The sequence below is a fragment of the Xiphophorus hellerii genome, chromosome 1, assembly GCF_003331165.1.
Source record: "Xiphophorus hellerii strain 12219 chromosome 1, Xiphophorus_hellerii-4.1, whole genome shotgun sequence".
Taxonomy (NCBI): domain Eukaryota; kingdom Metazoa; phylum Chordata; class Actinopteri; order Cyprinodontiformes; family Poeciliidae; genus Xiphophorus; species Xiphophorus hellerii.
This window is the reverse complement of record NC_045672.1, coordinates 12767084-12788087: the sequence shown is the minus strand read 5'-3', so window position 1 is coordinate 12788087 and position 21004 is coordinate 12767084. Positions and strand designations below refer to the sequence as shown.

The 21004-nt window shown below is 38.3% G+C and overlaps 2 protein-coding genes across 2 annotated transcripts; both read right to left on the bottom strand.

The window, feature by feature from the left end:
* Positions 1-3803: 3803 nt before the first annotated feature.
* Positions 3804-8356, bottom strand: srm (spermidine synthase). The gene is made up of 8 exons (XM_032572249.1): positions 8138-8356; positions 7770-7890; positions 7562-7654; positions 6846-6999; positions 6673-6756; positions 5902-6047; positions 5649-5771; positions 3804-4802 (listed from the first exon to the last, which is right to left on the bottom strand). Exons 1-8 carry the CDS (start codon positions 8266-8268, stop codon positions 4785-4787), a joined length of 870 nt encoding a protein of 289 aa, XP_032428140.1. The 5' UTR covers positions 8269-8356; the 3' UTR covers positions 3804-4784.
* A 1405-nt stretch (positions 8357-9761) lies between these two features.
* Positions 9762-20654, bottom strand: exosc10 (exosome component 10). Its single transcript, XM_032572233.1, has 25 exons — positions 20474-20654; positions 19355-19491; positions 18930-19053; positions 18739-18843; positions 18330-18489; positions 18141-18249; positions 17986-18061; positions 17103-17213; positions 16791-16934; positions 15699-15889; positions 14986-15142; positions 14547-14695; positions 14358-14408; positions 14155-14266; positions 13999-14046; positions 13848-13923; positions 13660-13769; positions 13237-13329; positions 13075-13143; positions 12886-12991; positions 12738-12811; positions 10540-10717; positions 10362-10426; positions 10213-10289; positions 9762-10129 (listed from the first exon to the last, which is right to left on the bottom strand). The coding sequence occupies exons 1-25, from the start codon at positions 20594-20596 to the stop codon at positions 10099-10101; spliced, it is 2676 nt and encodes an 891-aa protein (XP_032428124.1). The 5' UTR covers positions 20597-20654; the 3' UTR covers positions 9762-10098.
* Between the last annotated feature and the right edge of the window lie 350 nt (positions 20655-21004).

Below are 21004 nucleotides of genomic sequence, written 5' to 3'. Positions count from 1 at the left end.
ACTTAGTCACTTTAAAACAACCACTTCTTTATCAGTTTTACTTTTTTTCACACACAAGTTACACACACCCCTAATGATTCAAACAGTCCTTCCTGTATTTCACAAATACAAACCGGTTTCATTAATCTCCAGCTATTTTTAAGGAAGTTTGACCACTGCTACTGACATAGACCTTACATGTACTTTATATATCTTATTGTTGTAGTGTTTTTCCACAGTGGCAGCGGAAAAGACCTCCAGAATTGCTGGGATCTAACTGAATCATTTTCCTGCATTTACTAATGAAAGCTTTACCAAATCAGTTTTTTATTGCACTCATATTTTTCAGGTTATAGCTTAAAAGCGGAGGAGACTCAGCAAAGTCTCTTTATTAAACCCTGGGGAAATTCTTGGGGAAAAAAAGCTTACAAGGTCTTTTTTTAGTTCTTTATTATGTAAGGATTTTAGAGGCTGAATAATAATAATAATAATAAAAAAATCTTGACAATAAATTAGCTCTGACTGTTAAGTAGCTATTTGTTGAACCCCATGACTGGATGCTGGACTGTGGGGCTTGATTACTGGGATGCTGCCAGGCGAGTTAATTAGCAAATGAGAGACAGCTGGGGAGACCAGTGAGATAAGACACTAAGAAGAAACTGCTGTGATTAGCACAGAAAAAACAGAGAACTGAACTAGATAAAAAGGATATATAAACCAAAGACTAAACAGCATAACATGGAATTTAAGCCAAAATGCACAGACTACTAAAACACAAACTTAAGTAAGAAACTCAACACGAAGAAATTAACATATAAGGCAAGACCCAAATGACAATAATAAACAACCGTAGAATAAATTGGATATGTACGCAAGGAATAATAAATCCCAAAATAAAGAAAAAGGCTAAATCAGATCCAAAGATCATGACAGGGAGAGTCTACGGCATTTACCGGGAGCATGTTACAGCACTAATAAGTAAAGGCCAAACACTTACCTCTAAAGCCAAGCTTCTATATGATACAAGAATGTCTGGTTGCACTGGGTTACTTTTGGTGGTTCTCCCAGTTGGTGGTGCATGATTGTGATTATCAATGTTTATATGAAGAAAATTGAGCTGTAGAGCTAGTAAGCCCCACCAATTACCTGCCCAAGCTGAAACTGAAGTAAAAGACAGTAAACTGAGAACAGGTTGTAGTGATTACTTTCAGCTTTCTGTGTCCCCTTAAGTCAGAACTTGTACCGAGATATGGATGGGATTGCTATCCATCCACATCCAAGATGAGCCTGCAACTGGTTTGCCTAAACTAACCATTTCCTGTAAAACCAGGAGAAATCTAGCTTTTAGGTTAAATAAATAAGAGTTTAAAACAGAGCTGATTTAGAGGCTGTGGTCTTTCCCTCTCAGAAATCTGAATTCAGGATGCCATTTTCCTTTTTATTTATTTTTTGACATGGATATTTTTAATTAAATAAAGAGGAAAGATCCACCTTTTTTTCGTGACAAATCATGAACAGAAACAGTCTGACTTTTTTTGTTGCAATTTTAAAATGTATTGACAACAAAGTGGCATTTGTTCATATTAAGAGTTTAGTGATGTGGATTACTGAGAACCACTAACCCATCTCACTAAAGTCTTCAAAACGTGTTTTCTCCCACAGTAAATTTACTTAAAATCTTGACCTGAACTTTAACATATAATATTGAGTTCTACGCGATGGTAAATATTGCCTATTTGCTCACAAGTGTCTAAAAGTCTTTTTCTCAGCTACTGAATCTTCAAATCTCTTGACATTAGTAATAATGCCATTATTATCCTCCTGAGCCATATACCTTCAAGTATCTAACTTCAAAATATGTTTTGTTATATACTGTGATGCAGTAAACTAACAAGAACAGCAGATTAAGCCAACACACTGTAATTTTGAAGCTGGTATCTGAAAGACTTATAAAAAAAATAAAATAAGTTTGCAGGATTTGCCAGACTGCCCCTGGCAAGGAGCATGGACTCCCTGTTTGAAATGTTCAGATGGGCTGGTCATGCTTTCACAACAGTTTTTAGGGGGTATTTTCTTCTGATCTGAACCCAGCCCAGAGCACTTGACCGAAGATTAGCTGACTTATTGAAACGGTTACAGTATTGACAATTCAGTGTGTTTGAAGAAGCCACAACGGCTCACTGCCTTTAGGAAATGTCGGGTTAAGCTCAGAAGAGTCTTCAAACAGTAAGAAGAAGTCAGTAAGATGACGGATATCGGTATTCCCAGATAGCATAAATGGGATTGATACCTCTTATTTTTTTGCGACATGAACAGATCTACTCAACAACCATCTGTAGAGGAGTGTTGCAGAATTCATTCTTGTTTTTTAATCCAGGTGAATCCACAAGCTTCCATCAAGATGCACTGGGAATAGTTACATAAAACAAATGTTGGAGTGATCCATCCATCCATTTTCTGTACAAACTTGTCCCTTAGAGGGGTCTGGAGGTGCTGGTGTCTATCTCCAGCTAACATTCCGGGCGAGAGGCGGGGTTCACCCTGGACAGGTCGCCAGTCTGTCGCAGGGCAACACAGAAACAGACAGGACACACAACTATGCACACCCCCACTCACACCTAAGGAGAATTTAGAGAGACCAATTAACCTGACTGTCATGTTTTTGGACTGTGGGAGGAAGCCAGAGTACCCAGAGAGAACCCACGCATGGACAGGAGAACATGCAAACTCCGTGCAAAAAGACCCCGAGCGGGCAATCTAACCCAGGACTGTTGGAGTGATCCAACTTTTTCTTTTCAACATATTATTATTATTATTATTATTATTATTTAAAAAAAAAAAAAAAACATCAAATAAAGAACTAGTTCAGAAGTTGTGTTGGGAGAGAGCTGTGTGGAGAATGACCACACAAGCAACCGCATCTGAGAAGCACTCTCATGAGCAACCACAGAAATAATTTATTGTTTCAGCTCGGTCACATTTTAATAGAAAAACTAATGAAGGCTGGTGTCTTACACAGCAGTCACTGAGGTTGATGTAACTGAGCAGCAATTGTGTTATATTCACACCTGACTCCACAAAAACAAAGAAAGAGCAATTTAATGTTGCCCAGGGCCTTTTCAAACGAAATCAAATCACATCAGGACGGGAACCTAACGGTGCTGTATATAAAATTGTATTTATTTTTTTCTCCCCCCTAAAAACAACAGGAGCTGCAGCCGATTTATCCAGAACAGATTCAAGAACGCCACCTTCTGGCAGCTGAATATTCAGTGCATGTTTAGACGTTAGTAGAAACATAGAGTAACACATCTGCACCTTGATAAAGGAGAATATTATTTTCAGGTTAATTTATTTGACTAATTTCGATAAGAGAAACTTGTATAATATGTGGAAGTCTTGCAAACAATACAATTCAAAAATTATTTAATAATGCCAAAATGAAATTAAGCACCCTATCTCTAGTTACTATAGTTTCTTCATTGTAGATGGTGATGAAAAGGATCATCAGAAAGTCAGGAGAGTTTGATTTTCAAAAGAAATGTTAAGTTCCCTTTCATCTGAAAGCAGACTTTAACACCAATTCGGTGCTTTCGACATAATTTATGATTCAAGAAATCAAAGAATTGGGCAGTTTTCTTACAATAATATACTAATGCACAGCAACTCTGTCATGAATCCAAGTTTCACTTTATGAACTGACTTCTCAATTATATTACTTTTTGAGATACACCTGCAAGTAGACAGGACTCGGCCTTGTTGCTATAATTTTCTTTTTCATGGGAAAAAAAAAATCCTTAGGAAACAAAACCTTCAAACTTCAGTTTGTGTTACTAATTTATTACAGTTCATAACTCTTATAAAAACAAATTCATTACTCATGTACAACTCCACGGCTCAACAAAGATCATGTTGACTCAACAGTTAAAAGATTTCCACATGGAGAGAGGTCATCAGCATCTTGCAGTAGGAGAACAGATTCACTACAAAAGCAGCCATCCTATCAGAAGGTAAATCCCTAATTCTGCAAGCCAAAATTGAATAATGAATTTAATCTTAAAGGGTGTCCACTTCTTGCATTTTGGACCGCAGTTAGATTCTTAGGTTTTTTTAATTTTTATTTTCTGACATTCTAATATCATAATAAAAAGCTTTATTTATACCTGATGTTCAAAGCTACACATCAGCTAACCGTCATTTTTCTCAAGTTGGTGATACTCTAAAATTCGTCAAACACTGGCCCGAGAACTTAAGCGTAGGACTCTACAGAATGTTTTTTTTTTTTTTCCATAGCACAGTGCTAATATCAGGCACTATAGGTCTGTTGTGTTACTGAATGATGAGAGGCCTGAACGCCCAGTCGTGATATATGGATGCTGCATATTATTCAATGAACAAACATAAAAAAACAAAATAACCGATGTGCATCCAACGTACACAGATTACATATCTACATGGTCTGTAACATCCAGAGTCTGACAGTACATGGTTGGAGAATGAGGTCAGGATTACATCACAATGGTCTTCCAGTCAGTCCAGTCCATTAAACAGCTCTACAAAAATTATCGGACATTAACTGGAGTTTAAAAAAGAAAGAAAGAAAAAAAACAAAACAGCACATGTTCGTAAGACTGAAGGAGAAGAACACTGATGGGGTAGTGATCCAGTGGGTTCCCACCAAGTGATTTTTCTCTTGGGTGACAGTGACCTATGATGAAGAGGTGGCAAAGTCATGGAATGAGGTTTTTTTTTTTTCCATGTGTTCTGAGGGTCGGGCAGAGGAGAAGCATGTCTTCTGTTGCAGGTTATGCTTCACCGAGTACCTGAAAAAGATGGGAAAAAAACTCAGTTAAACCTAGCAACAACATGACAAAACTCACAAGTCATGTATCGGTAAATACGCCAACTTGCAAAATTATCTATACACATTGAATTTTTTCTTATATTGTATTTTAGTAACATTGTTAAACCAGTTTTAAGTAGTAAATAACTGTAAAGTGAACTTAAAACTGCTGGCCTGTCATACTTTAAATAACTAAGTGCAATTCAATCCTGTTACTTTTGGAAGTTATCCAACTAATAAACAGAGTTTTGTCACTTTTTCTTGTAAATGTCTGATATATCAGCAAACACTTGAGGGAAAAAAAACTAACTTTACAATGTCAATGTCTGAGATTTAATATAATTTTTTTTTTCACAGAACAAAAACAAAATTCACAGGAATTTTGTTTTTCTCACAAATGCACAACTTTGACAGAATATTCAAGTCTTTTCTGTAAATGTGTGTAGTTTTTGGGTAGAAATTTACTCATCAGCAGCCATTTTTTCCCCATATACAATTACCCTAATAATTCATCATACACTGCTCAATTCATAAAAGATGGAAAGGAGGTTGGACAACTGCAACCTGCCAAGACATGTTGGTCTATATAAACTTAAGGAGGAAGCCATTAATTAAGGAAGCAGCAAAGAGGCCCACTGTAACTCTAAAGGAGCTGCAGAGATTCACAGCTCAGGTGGAATTATTGACAAATGAATTTTTTGTCATGCTCTGCACAAATCTGGTTATAATTATTCATCATCCTCCTACTTTCTGTTGATTTGTTGTAGAATTCGCAATAAAACATGGAAGATGGTGATGTTCACAAAATGTCACTGTTGCAACTTACCTTTCTGGCAAACTCGGGGAGGATGAAGGATGCTTTGTGAATATCAGGGTTGTAATATTTAAGGTTCATACTTTCCATTTCTTTTTTAGTGAGAGCATTCACTGGTTCCCGGAAGTTTGTCTCCTAAAAGTCAGGTCAAAACGTGTTGAGAAATAGTTTAGCAACAAGCCATCTACAAAAAATAAAAATGAAAACAGAAAAAAAAAAGAAAATCAGGAAGTCGGGACAAACGGGAACGGAGAGGGATGCTTACATGATTTTTACTGCAAAGCATAAATCCAATTTGGCCGCTTGGATAAGTTGGGATTGTGCTGTAGGCGTAGTCCACCACGGGGAAAAGCGTCTTGCAGAAGGTTTGCATCTCCTTTATCAGCTCCAAATGGAGCCATTGACACTCTCCTGTAAATATTAAAGGGAATGTGATCAGCTAAAACGCTTCCTTCATAACAATATGCTCTCAGCTATTGTCTGACTGAAAGCCAAGTAGAAATCAGAAATAAGTAAACCTCTAAAAAAAGAAAGAGGCAGATCCATGAAAAAGTACTCATACTCCAGTTTTATTTTAATTCCCCAATGTGCTTCAGTGTATTTTATCAAGACTGCATGTTACAGAATAACAAAAAGCAGCTTCTAACTGAGAAGTGGCTGGAAAGCAATACATTGTTTTGAAATCATTTTATAAATCTCTAAATAATTTGGGTAGGCCTTCACCAGCTTTGAAGATGTAGAGATGAATGTATGTGAACTGTATGTGAATTCTTTTTTTCAATGTAGCTCATGCATAGTCATAGAGTATAGAGGAAAACAAAACAACAAAAAAATCAATAAAACCATTTTATAACTCCTGACTCAACCTAACCTTCCCAATTAGTATCCCAATTATGTGCTAGTTTATATGGTGTGTTATAAATTTCCTGACATTGCCTTGAATTTTTCAAAATTACTGAAAATTGCAAGGTGTATGAATATTTCTGAAAGTGTCAGGCATTATAAAAATTTGCTTCAGTCATTATTTTAAACTTACCCTGGGAGCAAAGAATGCCGCCGCTTCTCAAAGCTGCTTTCATTAGCCGATAGTAGGACTCCTTGAACAGACTCTCTGCAGGTCCTGTGACACAAAAACACCAAACTTGGAATTAGACTAGAACCAAGAAAGTGGGGAAAAAAAAGAAGAAAAGAAGGAAAATCAACACTCACCTACTGGATCAGAGGAGTCGGTTATAATGATGTCAAAGGCATCCTGGTTTTTCTTCATGAACTCGAAGCCATCGCCAATATGGAGGGTGACCTTGGGACTGAAAAACCCTTTAGCCATTCCTGGGAGGTACTTTTTTGATACCTCTATGACATCCTACACAGGAGAGAAGGTCAGCTTCCATGAGAAGATTTCTCAGAGTTTGTTTACTCTTGGATGATGGTAACTCTTTTTCTTTTGCTCCTTTCAACTTTTCCCTTTAGGGGAAGCCAATGCGAATCATCTGTCTCCATCTAAACCATCTTATGCAACTTTTTCTCTCACAATAACTGCCTTTATGTCCTCCATTCATAAATCACTTTTGGATTACTGTAATAGAGATGGTAAAAGATTTCCTAATAATAAAGGACTTTCTTCTTGCCAAATATTTTGTTGACACATTTTCCCACCTGAACAGTAGATCTTTGCAGCTCCTTTAGTTACAATGGCCATCTTGGCTACTTGCTTGACTAATAATTCATGTTCTCCATCAAATCTCATACTTTCACAGAGTTCCCGATGAACCTTTTTTACGTTTCGTCATGTTCTTATCACAAACTGCAAAGCACTAACATTTAGTAGATCACAACGGTAAAATGAAAGGGAAAAAAAATGTAACTAGTTAATAGACTGAACAAATATTTAATTATATCGCTTAAGTCAGTGTTGTTGGTCCCACCTCATCTATCTCGCAGAGAACTGCCGACTCCACCAGCGGGTGCTTCACCACTTCCCTCAACACTCCACCATCTCCACCACCGATGATCAGCACCTACAGAAGGAAAACGCTGGTTGTTGACGGTTTCTGTCGTGACAGATTGGAAAATCCTGTACGAATGCTGAGTTCATGTCCCCTGGATTGCACAACAGCAGCTAGCAGGAGGTACCTTTTTGGGGCCCGGGTGGCTGCACAGAGGAAGGTTGGCAATCATTTCTTGATAGGCGAACTCATCCCTCTCCGTGCACTGGATCACCCCGTCCAGAATCAACACATTTCCATAGGTTTTACTGGAAAAAGGAAAGAACAGAAATAAGGGAAGGGGGCTTTATTATAACCTGTAATCTACAACCAAGTAAAGTCCCATTTGAAAGCTGGCTGCCTAATAGTAGACTGCATGTTTAATCATTCATAATGTATAAATTTGTGGGAAAATTCAAACATATATAAGTGGATCGAGCTATAGTTTTCTCAATCAGTGCTGGTTGACTGGAGCTAACAGCTATTAGCCACAGATGTAAGAGCTAAAGCACTCACCTCGTGAAAACCATGACATCTTGAAATTTGGACTTTTTGTGGTAGAGAACCTCCTCCACCTGCAGACTCATCGCCTGCCCGGGCCACATCGCGCAGGACTCTGTGAACCACCCATCCTTAATGCGGTCCATGACAGCTGCCCACAGCCACAGGTAGGAACACTAACGCGAGTCGAAGAGCAGCAACGTGAGCAATTTACGACTACAAAGCCGTTTCCCGACATCTTAACATGCTGCTTTGCATTTTGACCAATGAGATAGCTTTGACGTAACACATGGAATTATGAGAACCAATAGTAAAAGCCGGGTAGTGTGTAGTTTGTTTGACGTGGCACCGTGGTCGCCGCCCTGTCTGCTGTGAGGAGCCCCACGTTAGTGACGGGACTTCCGACCGTATTCTGTGATCCGATTAATTTGGCTCGGCTCAGCCAAAGATAGTAACAGATAGTTCTCTTACATTAACATTTTAGCTACTATTTTATATAAACAGATTATATTCAGTTAGTATGCGTGCATAGACCATTTTAAAAACTTCCAATGTAAAAAGAAAAAGAGAAATACCAAACATTGTGTTTAATATGCGCTGTAATTTACTGTTACTACAAAATTATGCAGTGTTTCAATACTGAAATGTCCATTTCAGTCTGGTTAATTTTTGTAAGAGCATTGTAACATGTATAGCCAATATATGATGTCTGTCTCTAGTTGGACATATACAAGAACAAATAATGTAACAAGGTTTAAAATACAAATACAAAACAGAATAAAAACAATAATTCAGATCACACAATCCAATAAAAAACTAATTCTCAGACATATCAGAGGAACGCTTTATGCAATAATTATTTTTATCTGATAATTACTTTTTTTTCCCCATTACAAAATTTGTTTAGTGTAATGGAGGTGGATAACGTCCAGCCAGCGACAAGCAACAGGCGGAATCGACCCTCGTCAGAATCCCTGTCCAACACGTCATTTTAAAAATCCCTACATTTGAATTGCTTTTTGAGTTAGCTGTTTCAGACTTCCCAGATATGATCCATTTGTGAAGCGAAAAATATAGTTTATCTTATTGTGTCCCACCACTCTTCTGTGGACATGGCTATCAAGATAATTAAATAAAATTCTCAATGTGCTCAGCCAAAGTCCACACACAAAACTGAGCTTAGATTAGCAAGATAAACTAAGAGAGAGAGAGAAAAAAACCCCACATATCACCAAAAATACCTCTCCCTGATCTCCAGTTCAGTTGAACCCAGAACTGGCCAGTGACTTATAGAAACACACAATGTAATTTCTGGATCACCCAGTAAACCCTGCAGTCTGAAGCTCAATTTCTGGCTTCTTTATCAAAGGTTCCAACTTTTGCATGGGGGAAAAAAGTCTAAATCAACATTAAAATAATTAGCTGGAATGCTATACATATGAAAAAAACTATTAAGCATTACAATATAATTTCTTTTAAAACTTAAAAGTCTTCTGATAAGACTTTGTCATTTTAAAAGTACAAAAACAGTCATGGGTCATCGCCTCCGAACCACAGTGAGGATGGTAAAGTTTAAAAATTTAGACAACAATGTCAAAAAATAAATTTAAAATAAAATAATTCCAATCATAAAACTATCCAGGCATTGAAAATGTGACATCTTTAATATTTCCCCCTTCGCTCCCACAGGAATAAGCCATACATATTTCACATCCAGGCTTTTGAAATCTTAAATGACCAATCAACATTCAATTTCACACGCAGCTTCAAAACACAGACTGTTTTCTTTTAAAACCAACTTTAATAAAGAGTTATGTGCTTCCACATATTTACAGGGCAGTATCAGAGGTGGAGGAAAAACACGTTCAAAAATTGATCAGTTCTGAACAACTGGGTTTCCCTTGAGGTAAGGGGGGAAAAAAAGGAAAAATGCATGTAATCCATGTGATTTAAAAAGATGAGGAAAAATGCAGAGTCTATCTCTTGGGCCAGGCATGTCGGAACCCTCTGCAGGTATTAAACAGAATATTTAGCATGGGAGATGTCTGAAAATGCAGAAACGAAGAAACTTTACTGTTCTCAATGTTTACCTGTCTGATTTGCCCTTCATGTACGACATGCTTCTGTTTCCTGAAGAGAAGTTGTTCTTTTGTCCTTGAGGACGTTTCTGCTGGCAAAAGAGTTAAATTCATTAGGCATAAAGAAAATATATAGTTTTGTAAATAAACCACAAACACACCTTTTTCCTAAAATCCTGAGCTTGTCGATTTGGATCAAACTGCGTGTTGTCCTTAGCTTTGGAGCCTGTGAAGCAGAGCAGGAAACTGTCTGTTCACACTGAGCATCACCGGAATTTGGATTAAAATTAGGATGTGGTATTTTCAAAGGAATAAAAAGACATGATCAAATAAGCCTACCATCAAAAACTTTAAGATCTGACTGAGCATAGTCAAAGGGTTTGAAGGTTTCTTCAGAAGGAGGTTCGGTCTTCTGGGATTTCTCTGCTGATTTCATCAGCTTCTTACTCGGTTTGGGAGTCATCTCTCCAACCTCGCTGCCACCCCTCGCTTTTTTCCTTCCACCATCTTTTGAATCCTGAAAAAACATTGGTGAGAAACAAATTAAAGTAAAAGAACTTAGTTTGTTTTTCAAAAAAAAACATCAACGTTGTCTATGTTAACAATCGCTTGAGTTAAATGATAAATATTGCAAGTCTGTTACTTCGTTGGACATGTAAACAGATATTTTTCTAATTTTGAATTATGATTTTGCCAGATGATTTCTTTAACAAACAATGGATTATGAAAAAGAGAAACATTTTCCAAAGATGAAAAAAGAAGTTTAAAATTTAGACATGTAACAGCTTCAGTCCACAGTTTTAGGTTCTTCAAATCTAAAATACTCAATTGTGAAAAATGTTTTTATTATTATTATTTTAGGGCCAAAAATAGGAGGTATTTCTGAAAAAAATAATACACATGATCCAAAAAAAAGACAGAGCTAATTTTTAAAAGATATCTTTATAGTCATATACAGTACTTCTAGTTGCACATAGCAACTAGAAATGTACAGTCGACTCATGAGACCATGTATGTGATATTGGGCTTACCAGACAAGATTCTATTAATATATATTTGTGAATTGAATCAACATTTTTTTTCCATGTTCACAAACAGAACAAAGCACAGTCTGGATATTTCTGAAACATTTAAAGAATTTGTAATCAATATAGAATTAATTCAGGCCATTTTTTGCTGCACCCACAGCACAGGGGCTCAGATTGTCAACCTAAACAAAGGACTATCAGATCTAGTTGAGGTTAAAAAAAAAACAAAAAAAAAAACTCAAAAAGGATGTTTGGGTCATCAAATAGCAAACAAAAGGCTAACATCAGAGCCTTACATAAATGGCAAATCTTTATCTTCCACTTTCTATTAATCCAACTACTTAAATGGAAAACAAAAAACCCAACGTTACAGATTTAACTCTACTGATACATTAATGTTTTTTAAACACAAAATTGAATAGATTTTAACAAATTTCTTTTTATATTTGAAAAGTTATTATCTTTATGTAGTCGTAAAGTTGTTGTATCAGATCTTCGTTGCTGGATATGCGTTTATATGGATGACTGCTTCGTGCTTTTTATTTCTGTCTGAAGACAGAACAAATAATGGTGATGAACCCCGATTATAATCTGTCAATGTTAATGCAATGCTATTCAGAAAAAAGTAAAAACTCTTTTGAAATAAAATCCTAATTAAAAAAAAAAAAAAAGAAATCTTTGCTGCCAAGGGGCCATCTGAAAGTGACAATTTGCTAACATCACAGCCAATATTTCTCTGCAGTTGGCAGGTGGACGACTGCTACTTTTTGCAGAGTTTCTGCCAATATCTCTGACTATGATCCATGCCACCAGACAGCGCTAACAAGCCGGCATACAGGGATACTTTCTCTCTCTCATCGTTACAGACTGAATAACTTTGGCACTTATCCCACATGCATGCTTTTCCTCCTGCAGGAGAGAAACAGTAAAGCTGGCAGGAAGACATGCGGAAATCAAAGGGCACGACCTCCTTTTATTCAAGCTCACCTTTTATACGGAGTGAAGAGTGCAGATAAAACAGAACATGAAGGAAAGCTTGTTTATGAGTAACTCAGCGGGTATCATGTAATACCCTCAGAGAGAGAGCGATCTAACAGCAGGGCGGCTTCAGAGGAGAAAGAAGCTCCCATTTCTCCTCAGTAGGGAAGAAATGCACAATGAGGGAAATAAATAAATAAATGTCTTCGGCGCTGCAAATCCCACACTGTGCGCTTACTCTTCCCCAGGCATGTAATGTGACAGACACAAATATTTTAAAAAAAATGTAACAAGTATGCTGCGGCTGCAGGCTGGCAGATGTAGTTCACCTGCTTGTCAGTCAGAGTGTTCCTTCTGCTGGAAAGCCAGGTGTGTGTGGGGGGGAAATGAAGGCCACCGCACGGGGTTAAACTGACTGTTAAAGCGCTCTCCTTAAAATGCGGCGCCAGACTTGCTGGCAACATGGAACTCAACTTTCTCATCAAACTTTTACCAGGTAAAGCGGAAAAGACAGCAGAGTGAATGGCTTACTGTTGCTTGCTGGCGAACAGGGACGATGTTCCGCAGAGACTCCTGATAGCTCTGTTTAGCCTTGGTTCTTTCCTCTGTAGAAAAAAAAAAAATCAGAAACATCCAGCAAAAAAGCAGTTACCTTAGAGATAATTAGATCCTGTTTTACCTGACAGTTTCTTTGCTTTTTGTTTTGCGTCTTCCTTTGATTTCTTCTTGACCTCCATCTCTTTCTGCTGCTGCTCAGCACTCTGCAGTTTCCATCGCTTGCTGATCTGTTCAGGTAACAAAGCAGACCTATGACAACAACTCAATAAAAAAGAAAACACAGCAGCCACAGCAGAGGGGCTCGGATTACCTCGAATATTTTTGAAGACGGGTCAAACTTGGCGTTTTTGTTGACGTGCGCGCCGGTGGAGGGCAGATACTGAGGTTTCGAAGAAAAAAACCCCAAAGGATTAAAAACAGTGTGATGAAAGTCAGAAATAATTCAGAGGCCTGATGTTTTCTTTTATTTTACCATTCTGAAAGGATTTTCAAAAGACTCTGTGATACTCCTGGCTTTCATCTGAGCTACGGAAAGGGATTTTTGGCCAGCAGGAGTTTCCAGTTCCTTTGAAAGAAAGAAGAATTCTAATAAAAACTGTAACGCAGTTTACAAACAGAGCAGCTGAATAAGCTTACCTCCCTTCTAAAACTATTCACTCTCTGAAATCTTTTAGATTTGGTTATAATACCTCCCTGGACAGCAATGCTCTTTATCTTGATTATGTCTAACAGAGTATTGCTTCAGCCACTTTGATCAAATAAAACAAAACAAACTAACAAAAAAAACCCCAAATGTTAAGTTCTACAAATTTCTGGTTCAGAAGGCACATGCCACTTTTTTTTTTAATTTGTAAAAGAAATGTTAACGGGTATGAACACTTTTGTAAGGTGTTACCTGAAACAAGGTGATTTTAGCTGGAGCTAACAAGGAGCTTATTTTCTGCTCATCAACATCCATTTTGTAATCCTCCTCTGAGAACAGGATTCCTTGTTTCACTGGGACTTCTGAAAATTGACAAATTATTAAATGAAAACAACAGTCCCTTATGATTTTTTTTAAAAAAGTGCAACATTCAAGTTTACCATCAGCAATGAGCTGAGGGTGGCTGCTCTCAGACCCCCTGGACGTATCATGTGGACCAAACAACGGGACTTCTGCCTGGATACAGAAAATCATTTATTAACCCAACCAACGCCAAACCGGTTACTATCTACCAAAACGTCTTCAGCCAACCTTTTTGATGGTTGTGAGTCCTTTCTTCTTCTGAGCTGCCACTTCAGCCTGTGAGAATAAAGTGGAATAATTCCAAAGTTAAATGTGGAAGTGGCGCTGGCACGCCGGCTGCGCGGTGAGTGGCAGCTCAAACCGCCGCCGTCAATCTCTCCTCACCTTCAGGAGCGGCATTTCCCTGCCCTGCTGCACCAACAAGTGGAGCTCGTTGACCTGCTGCCTCACCAGCGGCGGGACGGGGTTACAGCAGGCAATGATGCCCTGCGGCTCTCTGAGGAGTTAAATGACAAAAGAAATTCCTCTTAATAAAAAGGAGAAATACATGACACATTAAAATGCTTTATAAATGGGATGGGTCTTACTTGGGCATCTCTTCGGATATTTTGATCATCATATGAGTGGGGAGGACGTATCTGTAAGTAAACAAGTGGCCATTAAAACAAAAGAAAAAAAAAAGTCATAGCAAGTGGGCTCAAATAAGTAGATTCACATATAAAAATGGATCCGGGACATTTCTAGAACAGCAGGTCCAGTGAATTCACACAGCCTACCCGGTGCTTTCATCTTCCTGCCTGGCCAGCTTGTCTCTCCAGGCGTACAGCAGCCTGAATGTGGTGAGCTGCTGGGTGTTAAAAGACCTTTTCTGCTTCCTCTGCAGCTCTAAATACGACTCCTCGGTGAAGATCGGCTTCATGTATTTCTGTCAGTAGAGAGAGAGGAGGTCGGTACGGCGAAATGTGACAGGAGGTAATGAAGAACATTACGGAACAAAAAAAATAAAAGAGTCGTTTGTAATTTACATTTAAAAATGCTAATGAAAATACCAATTAGTCATCTGTGCTGTTTCTCTTAATGCTTGCCGTTACCCACGCCTCCACTGAGTTATTAAATAATTATATACTCAACACACATCGCTTCGATGCAAATGCACCAGTTTGGATCACAGGAAAGCATCTAAATGATTAAACCGAGGCGAGACACGAAGCAAACCTTGAACGAAACGTCTTTGCTTTTGTTCCAGACGCACTGCAACAGGCCCGGCTGGCCGTGGTTCGACTCCAACAGCTGCGCCCGCATGCAGTCGTAGATGTAGAGGAGATAGTGCGTGTCCGCTCGAGCATATTCGATCATCTCTTCTGGCAAGGGGCTGCAACATAATGCACGTTTAACTTCTCTCCATGTTTTTTTTAAGTAATGTTAAAGAAGAAAGATGTGAAAACTCCAACTTGAAATGCAGAGCGTTGCAACAGTATTCACACTTTTATATTTAGTCCCACTGAGTTGCTTCATTTTTTTAAACCTGCATAGATTTTAAAACTGGACTTTCAATGGTTTTCTTCAGATAATAAATTACTTCCCATCACTATTGATTAAAGATCAGTTTTCTGGAGAGCACAACTAACACTTAATGATTATCTGCACTGAATTTTATTTAAAGGTAGGAGAGAAAAAGGCGGTGAACACAAATGCCTGCCACACTTTTCACAGCTTCACATCATCATCACTTTCTGTTTATGTATCATATAGAAATCCCAATAAATTACACTGATGTCTGCTGGAGTAAGCAGCAGAATTGGGGGAGTGAATACTTTTGCAAGGAACAATAACTGTAAGTTAAAAAGAACAAAATGTAATAATGTCTTAGGTTTAAAAAAAAAAAAAAAAATCTTTAAATAGATAATTGGTTCCAGCCGTCAACGCACCGAATCCTCCAGTCAGCCAGCTGGTAGCGTTTGTCCGAGTTCACGTTGCAGAAGTTCTTCAGTAAATGGTCCAGAGAATGTCTGGCCATGTTCAGGGCTCGACTCGCCTGATGGGTGTCAAAAAGGTTGACAACGTACAAGCCAAAGTCCCTCTGGAGCCACTCGATGTCAGAATCAGCACCGTGAAAAACCTGGGGGTAGGGAGGAAGTACATTTTGAATGGTTTAAAAAAAAAAAAAAAAAAAAAAGACTACATGATGAATTTTCCATTTGGATCCTTTTTTGCAATTCAGCTGGCAGTATGAGCCCACGCAGCACACTGTTTCCAAAGGTGTCCCCCGCTGAGTGTGAATCATGTTGGCTCCCACACATCACAAGACACCTGCCAACTTCATCAAACTTGTCTGAATAGGATTGCTCTCACAGAGAGCATCACACAAAGTCAGAGCTTTATACTTAAAATAATGTCAATTACAACTTCTGACTGCTCTTTCAGCTTGGGAAGATTACAAAGATGATCTGTTTCACTTTGGTTTTAATATTTCAAATATTATTAGTCAAAGTGATTTCTCACAGCAACAAAAGACTCCGTCTGGGTAAAGGCCAGTTTGCTCAGATTGTTGAGCTGGCCTGGCATAAAACATGCCAAAATATTTAAAAGCGTTCCGCCAAGAGAGCTGTCAGCGTTTAATAAAACAATGCGGTTCAGAAACACAACGATAAGAACACAAAACACCAGGAAGTAAATGCAGAAAACTACACCTGGACTTAACCCAACAAAATATTTTTTTTTGTGTGTGTGGTTTACAGATATGCTAAAAACGTAAATAAGGGCTCAAGCTTTATGCTAATCCTTCTTTCAAATAAAATATTAAATCCCACAGCTCCAAACAGGCAGACCAGCAGGGATCAGTGCAATTTCTCAACAATATGCTGAGGCAGTATACAAGCCTCTATAAATTCTCTATAAACTATAGCAAGAAACAAAACCTTAAAGAGTAATAAGCTGCTGTAACTAAACCAACTTTGTCATGTAGTTTTATACTTTCAGGCAGCATACAGCAGAACTCATTCATGGAGTCGTTTCTTTACTTTTACGATAGTCGGGTCAGTGAACGCCTCGTTCAGAATGTGCATTTCGCTGCGGAGCTCCAGAGTGTCGATGATAAAGTCCTCCTCTCTGGTGGAGATCTGCATCAGGCAGGTAATGCCGAGGAAGCTCCGGTAGGAATGGTGCTGCCGTGGAGAACAAAACAATAACATGTTCAAAAGATTAAAAAAAAAAAAACAGACAAAAAAAAAAACCTCTACAAGCATTAATCACATAAGACCTAATAATGTAGCATTCTATGGTTCGAGTTCTGTTCCTTTTATTTTGATTTGAATTAAAACTCATCTGCATACCTCGAGATCCACTGCAAATTCAGATAATCGGCACAGCTTCTCATTCAGAGCGACCAGGTCCTCCAGTGAGTCAATAAAGGAAAGCTTCGTCTCGGCCATCGGCTTGTACATCTACAACACAAAAGGTAGATAAAACATCAGAGTCTTCAGTGAAAATATGCAGCTAAGTCCACTTTTAAGTCAAGAAGTCACTGTGTTATATCAAATAATTAAAGAACAGGAGTTGCAATTGATTAAATGTCATATTTTTTATAAAGATGGGTTGTTAGCTGCTTTAAAAAAAAAACCTCAAGAGACCACAGATCCTAAGCTAGGTAGAAAAACAAAGTCAAAGTTTACCCCAATAATGTTGACAAAGCTTCAGCAGAAGCTTTCAGGGCAAAGACTTTCCATTGCCTAAAGAATAGTCTTATCTGGAACACATAACGATTTCCTTTTTTTTTTCCTTTATTGGACAGCAGAACATTTTCACTCGTATAACTTTACAGAGTCTAAACCTGTAAAACCCATTAAGTAAATTTTAAGCAAAGGTGCTTAAAATGGACCAAGTGCGACAGAAACAACAAAAGCAGAACCCACGTATTATTTTAGCGGACTTAGAGGACTGTAATCTACAGCAGCAACAGAAAAGGATTGGTTTGACAGAAGTGAAGCCAACCACTACAAATTACACTCAAAAATAAATACATAAATGTCATCTGAGTAACTAAAAATAACCGTTTCAGAAAATTGAACTCTTAAGAAAGCAGACTAAGCTTTACCCAACCACAGCTTTCTCTAATCAACAACAGTAATTTAGAGATGGGTCTTAACATGCTGCACAAAGAAAGCTCCAGCTTGGTCTGGGGTTATGTTACATGATGACTTCATCTGACCGTGTTACCTGAGGCTCCGGCTTGGACAGTAACCTTTCTGGTATGGTGAGATGGTCCAGTTCATACTGGTATGGATGTGCAAACCTACATGAAGCCAAACCGTTACATTAACAAAGAGACAAAGCACAACAATGTTCACGTTACACAACAGCACAAGTCTTACATGTCATCTACATGTTCCTGAGTTCTCTGCTGGTGGATAAAGTCAGCCAAGGCAGCCGGGACGTCAAGGTCCTCTGGCCTCTCTTTGCGTATTTGCTTGTTTGAGAAATCTGCAGTTTGAGAAACGTCATCCGCTCAGAAATGTCGGGAAGGTAAAACGACACTTATGGGGGTAAAAGGCTTGGCATACATGTCGGAAGTGGCTTCAGCGCATTCGGCTTGATGAAGATCTTGGGAACGAAAGGCGTATTGCTGTTGTCAACTTTCTCCTTAAATTTCAGTTGGGGCCTCGCAACATTCTTGGCGTGAAGGAGTCGGAACGTCTCCGATCGGCTGCCAGAGCTGGAACCCTGGAAAAAAATGCCCAACAAAAAACAAAAAAGGTGTTAGGCACCAAAGTCAACATTATGGTAGTTCAGCTATTTGACTCAGGCGTACTGGATTTGGAATATATCTAGGAGTTAGAAGACACCTCTGATGGAGAACTTTAGCTTGACTCCACTGGATTAGATGTTTGGATTAGGACACACAATGCTAGATTTGGGTCAAAACCGTCACTGAAACGGCAGCAAGAGAAGCTGATAGGTCAGTTATCTCACCTTGCGATTCCAGCTGGACACAACAATTTTTGGAGGCTGAAACCCGGCAGGCATAACGGGATTCTGGCTCCTGTTTACCCCGTCGGCTTCGTCGAGGAGAATCCCCTGGAAGTTGCGCAGCGGAGCTCGGTTGGTTTGCAAAAATATCTTGATTTTTAATTAAAAAACAGTTCCCTAGATAAAAGTCTTACCGCTCTTTCAAGAATAACATCATTTGAGTCCACAACCAAGTCAAACCTCTCCTCCAGTCCGGTGAGCTTGTTCCGGTCTCTTATGTGAGATCTGCAGCCATGATGCTGCATTATCTGACTCATGCTAAACACAAAGACAAAATGATAAATAGCTCATGTTATCTAGGCTGGTTTTTATACAGATAGGCGTATATTTGACATAAACTTTCAAAAGCAGGTCTAATCATACAAGTTCATTCAAGTTGAGGAGAATATGAAAGTAAGCTAGGAAAAAATAATAATGAAGGAGAGTATGTACAGGCTCTGGCAAAAGTAATCATAGAATAACAATAGCATAAATGTGCAACTTACATGTAGCTTAATAAATTAAAGAAAAGGTGCCATCCTGTAGAAAGGAGCTTGAAGGAATGTAATTAAACACTTACCAGTGCAGAAGCTTGTCTCCTTGACTTTCACAGAACTCCTGGAAGCCTGGAAAGCTCCGGTAGAAATCATATTCATCTCCTGCTACAGGTAAGCCAGCTGAGGCTTTAGTGGCTGATATCACAGCCCCCAAACCATACTGGAGAAAAGAAAAGAGGAGAAACTCATCTTAAAAAAACATTTGTGATATAATCAAAGTGGCGATTAAGAAAATGTCCTAAATGATTTTTTTTTTATCCAAAGACAGCTGGAAGAAAATGTTAGCTTATGGCAGTTTCTGGACTATGATGTTAACTACTTTTTATACCTGTTATTTTAATACCAGCTTTGACTTAAGTTTGTAGCAAAACCTTTTTACTAGTCTGCTACACATGTTTACTGCCAAAGTATTTTATTTTAAAATAGGTGATTTAACTTGAAGAAGCTTAAAGATAGACTTTAATCTGTACCAAGTTAATCTTGCTGCTGTGGGAGGGGGGGATAGGAAAGGCACAGCGTTTTAAAATGATATACAGTTTTGCCAAATAGGCAAGTTCTAAGATAATTATGCAGTATTTTTTTTCCTGTTACGTAGCTACTTATAGAAATTAACTAACAAACTATTTGGTTGACTATAAATTCCACCTTTGACGCAAGTTAAAACAACAATAGCACAAATGTGCAATTCACATGTACATTAAATATAGCAGATCAAGCAACTGAAGTTCAAAGCCGTCATGACACAAACCTATTAGTATAATAGTGATATATTCTTCTAGAAATACCTTAACTTTTTACTAAGTACTCTTGTTTTCAAACTTCAGCAAACCTGAACATTTAAACTGCCAGTTAAAAGAATATATATAGTTGTTTATAATTAGTATACTATATCTTGAACCTCAAAGTCACCTCACACTGCAAAGAGATATTTAACAACAAGTTTGACTAACGAAGTATCAGCTACACTAAACTCAAGTCAAGCACCATTGGGTAAATGTGATTAAATGTCACATTTAGATGGTTTGTCATGTGTTAGAGATGTTCTTAGGAGGCGAGTAGACTAGCAGCACACAGCCGAGCTAACAGCGGCTCATCCACGTTGTCCTCTTTCCCAGGAGAAAAGATTTCTGGGTCAGACTCACTTTAACGAAGGCGTCTGCGTCTTTAAAGCCAGGACAAATCTCACTTTCCTCTCTGCTGGCGTCTGGATCATCATCCAGAGAGCCACTGTTGGTGGATTCCTTCTTCTTGGAGGCTTTCATCATCTAAACAGTGCTGTGTACATGCGTGCCACAGGAAGCAGCCCTGTGACTGTTTTCTTCGGAGACGAGCTGAAGACCGGTAGAGGAACTACAGCGCCCTCTGTCTGTGGAGGAACTAAATGGAAAATCACCGCGTTCGAAATCGAGTTATAATTATAATACTGTAATTAAAAATTCACTCAGTTGTATCCTAATATTGAATATATTTTTCATGTGTCTTTCAAATAGACCTTCACACCTGACTTGTTAGTCTACAGCGTAGTTTAAATTCAACAAATAGCATTGTACAGCTTTAGTCACAATAGCTACTGGGCTTTTATTTAAATTTAAGCTAAAATAACTTAACACAATGTCCTGCAACAAGCACACCAGTAGTTCACATAATAAGGGAAACTTTATAGTCAGAAAGGT

What these genes read in the sequence shown, in the direction of transcription:
- srm (XM_032572249.1), bottom strand. Translation starts at nt 8,268, where the DNA reads ATGGACCGCATTAAGGATGGGTGGTTCACAGAGTCCTGCGCGATGTGG. An exon ending in GATGTCATGGTTTTCACGAG is followed by an intron (nt 7,891 to 8,137) that starts GTGAGTGCTTTA and finishes TCCTTTTTCCAG; the next exon opens with TAAAACCTATGGAAATGTGT. An exon ending in GCCACCCGGGCCCCAAAAAG is followed by an intron (nt 7,655 to 7,769) that starts GTACCTCCTGCT and finishes TTCCTTCTGTAG; the next exon opens with GTGCTGATCATCGGTGGTGG.
- exosc10 (XM_032572233.1), bottom strand. Translation starts at nt 20,596, where the DNA reads ATGATGAAAGCCTCCAAGAAGAAGGAATCCACCAACAGTGGCTCTCTG. An exon ending in CAGGAAGATGAAAGCACCGG is followed by an intron (nt 14,409 to 14,546) that starts GTAGGCTGTGTG and finishes GTTTACTTACAG; the next exon opens with ATACGTCCTCCCCACTCATA. An exon ending in CTAAAATCACCTTGTTTCAG is followed by an intron (nt 13,330 to 13,659) that starts GTAACACCTTAC and finishes TTTCTTTCAAAG; the next exon opens with GAACTGGAAACTCCTGCTGG.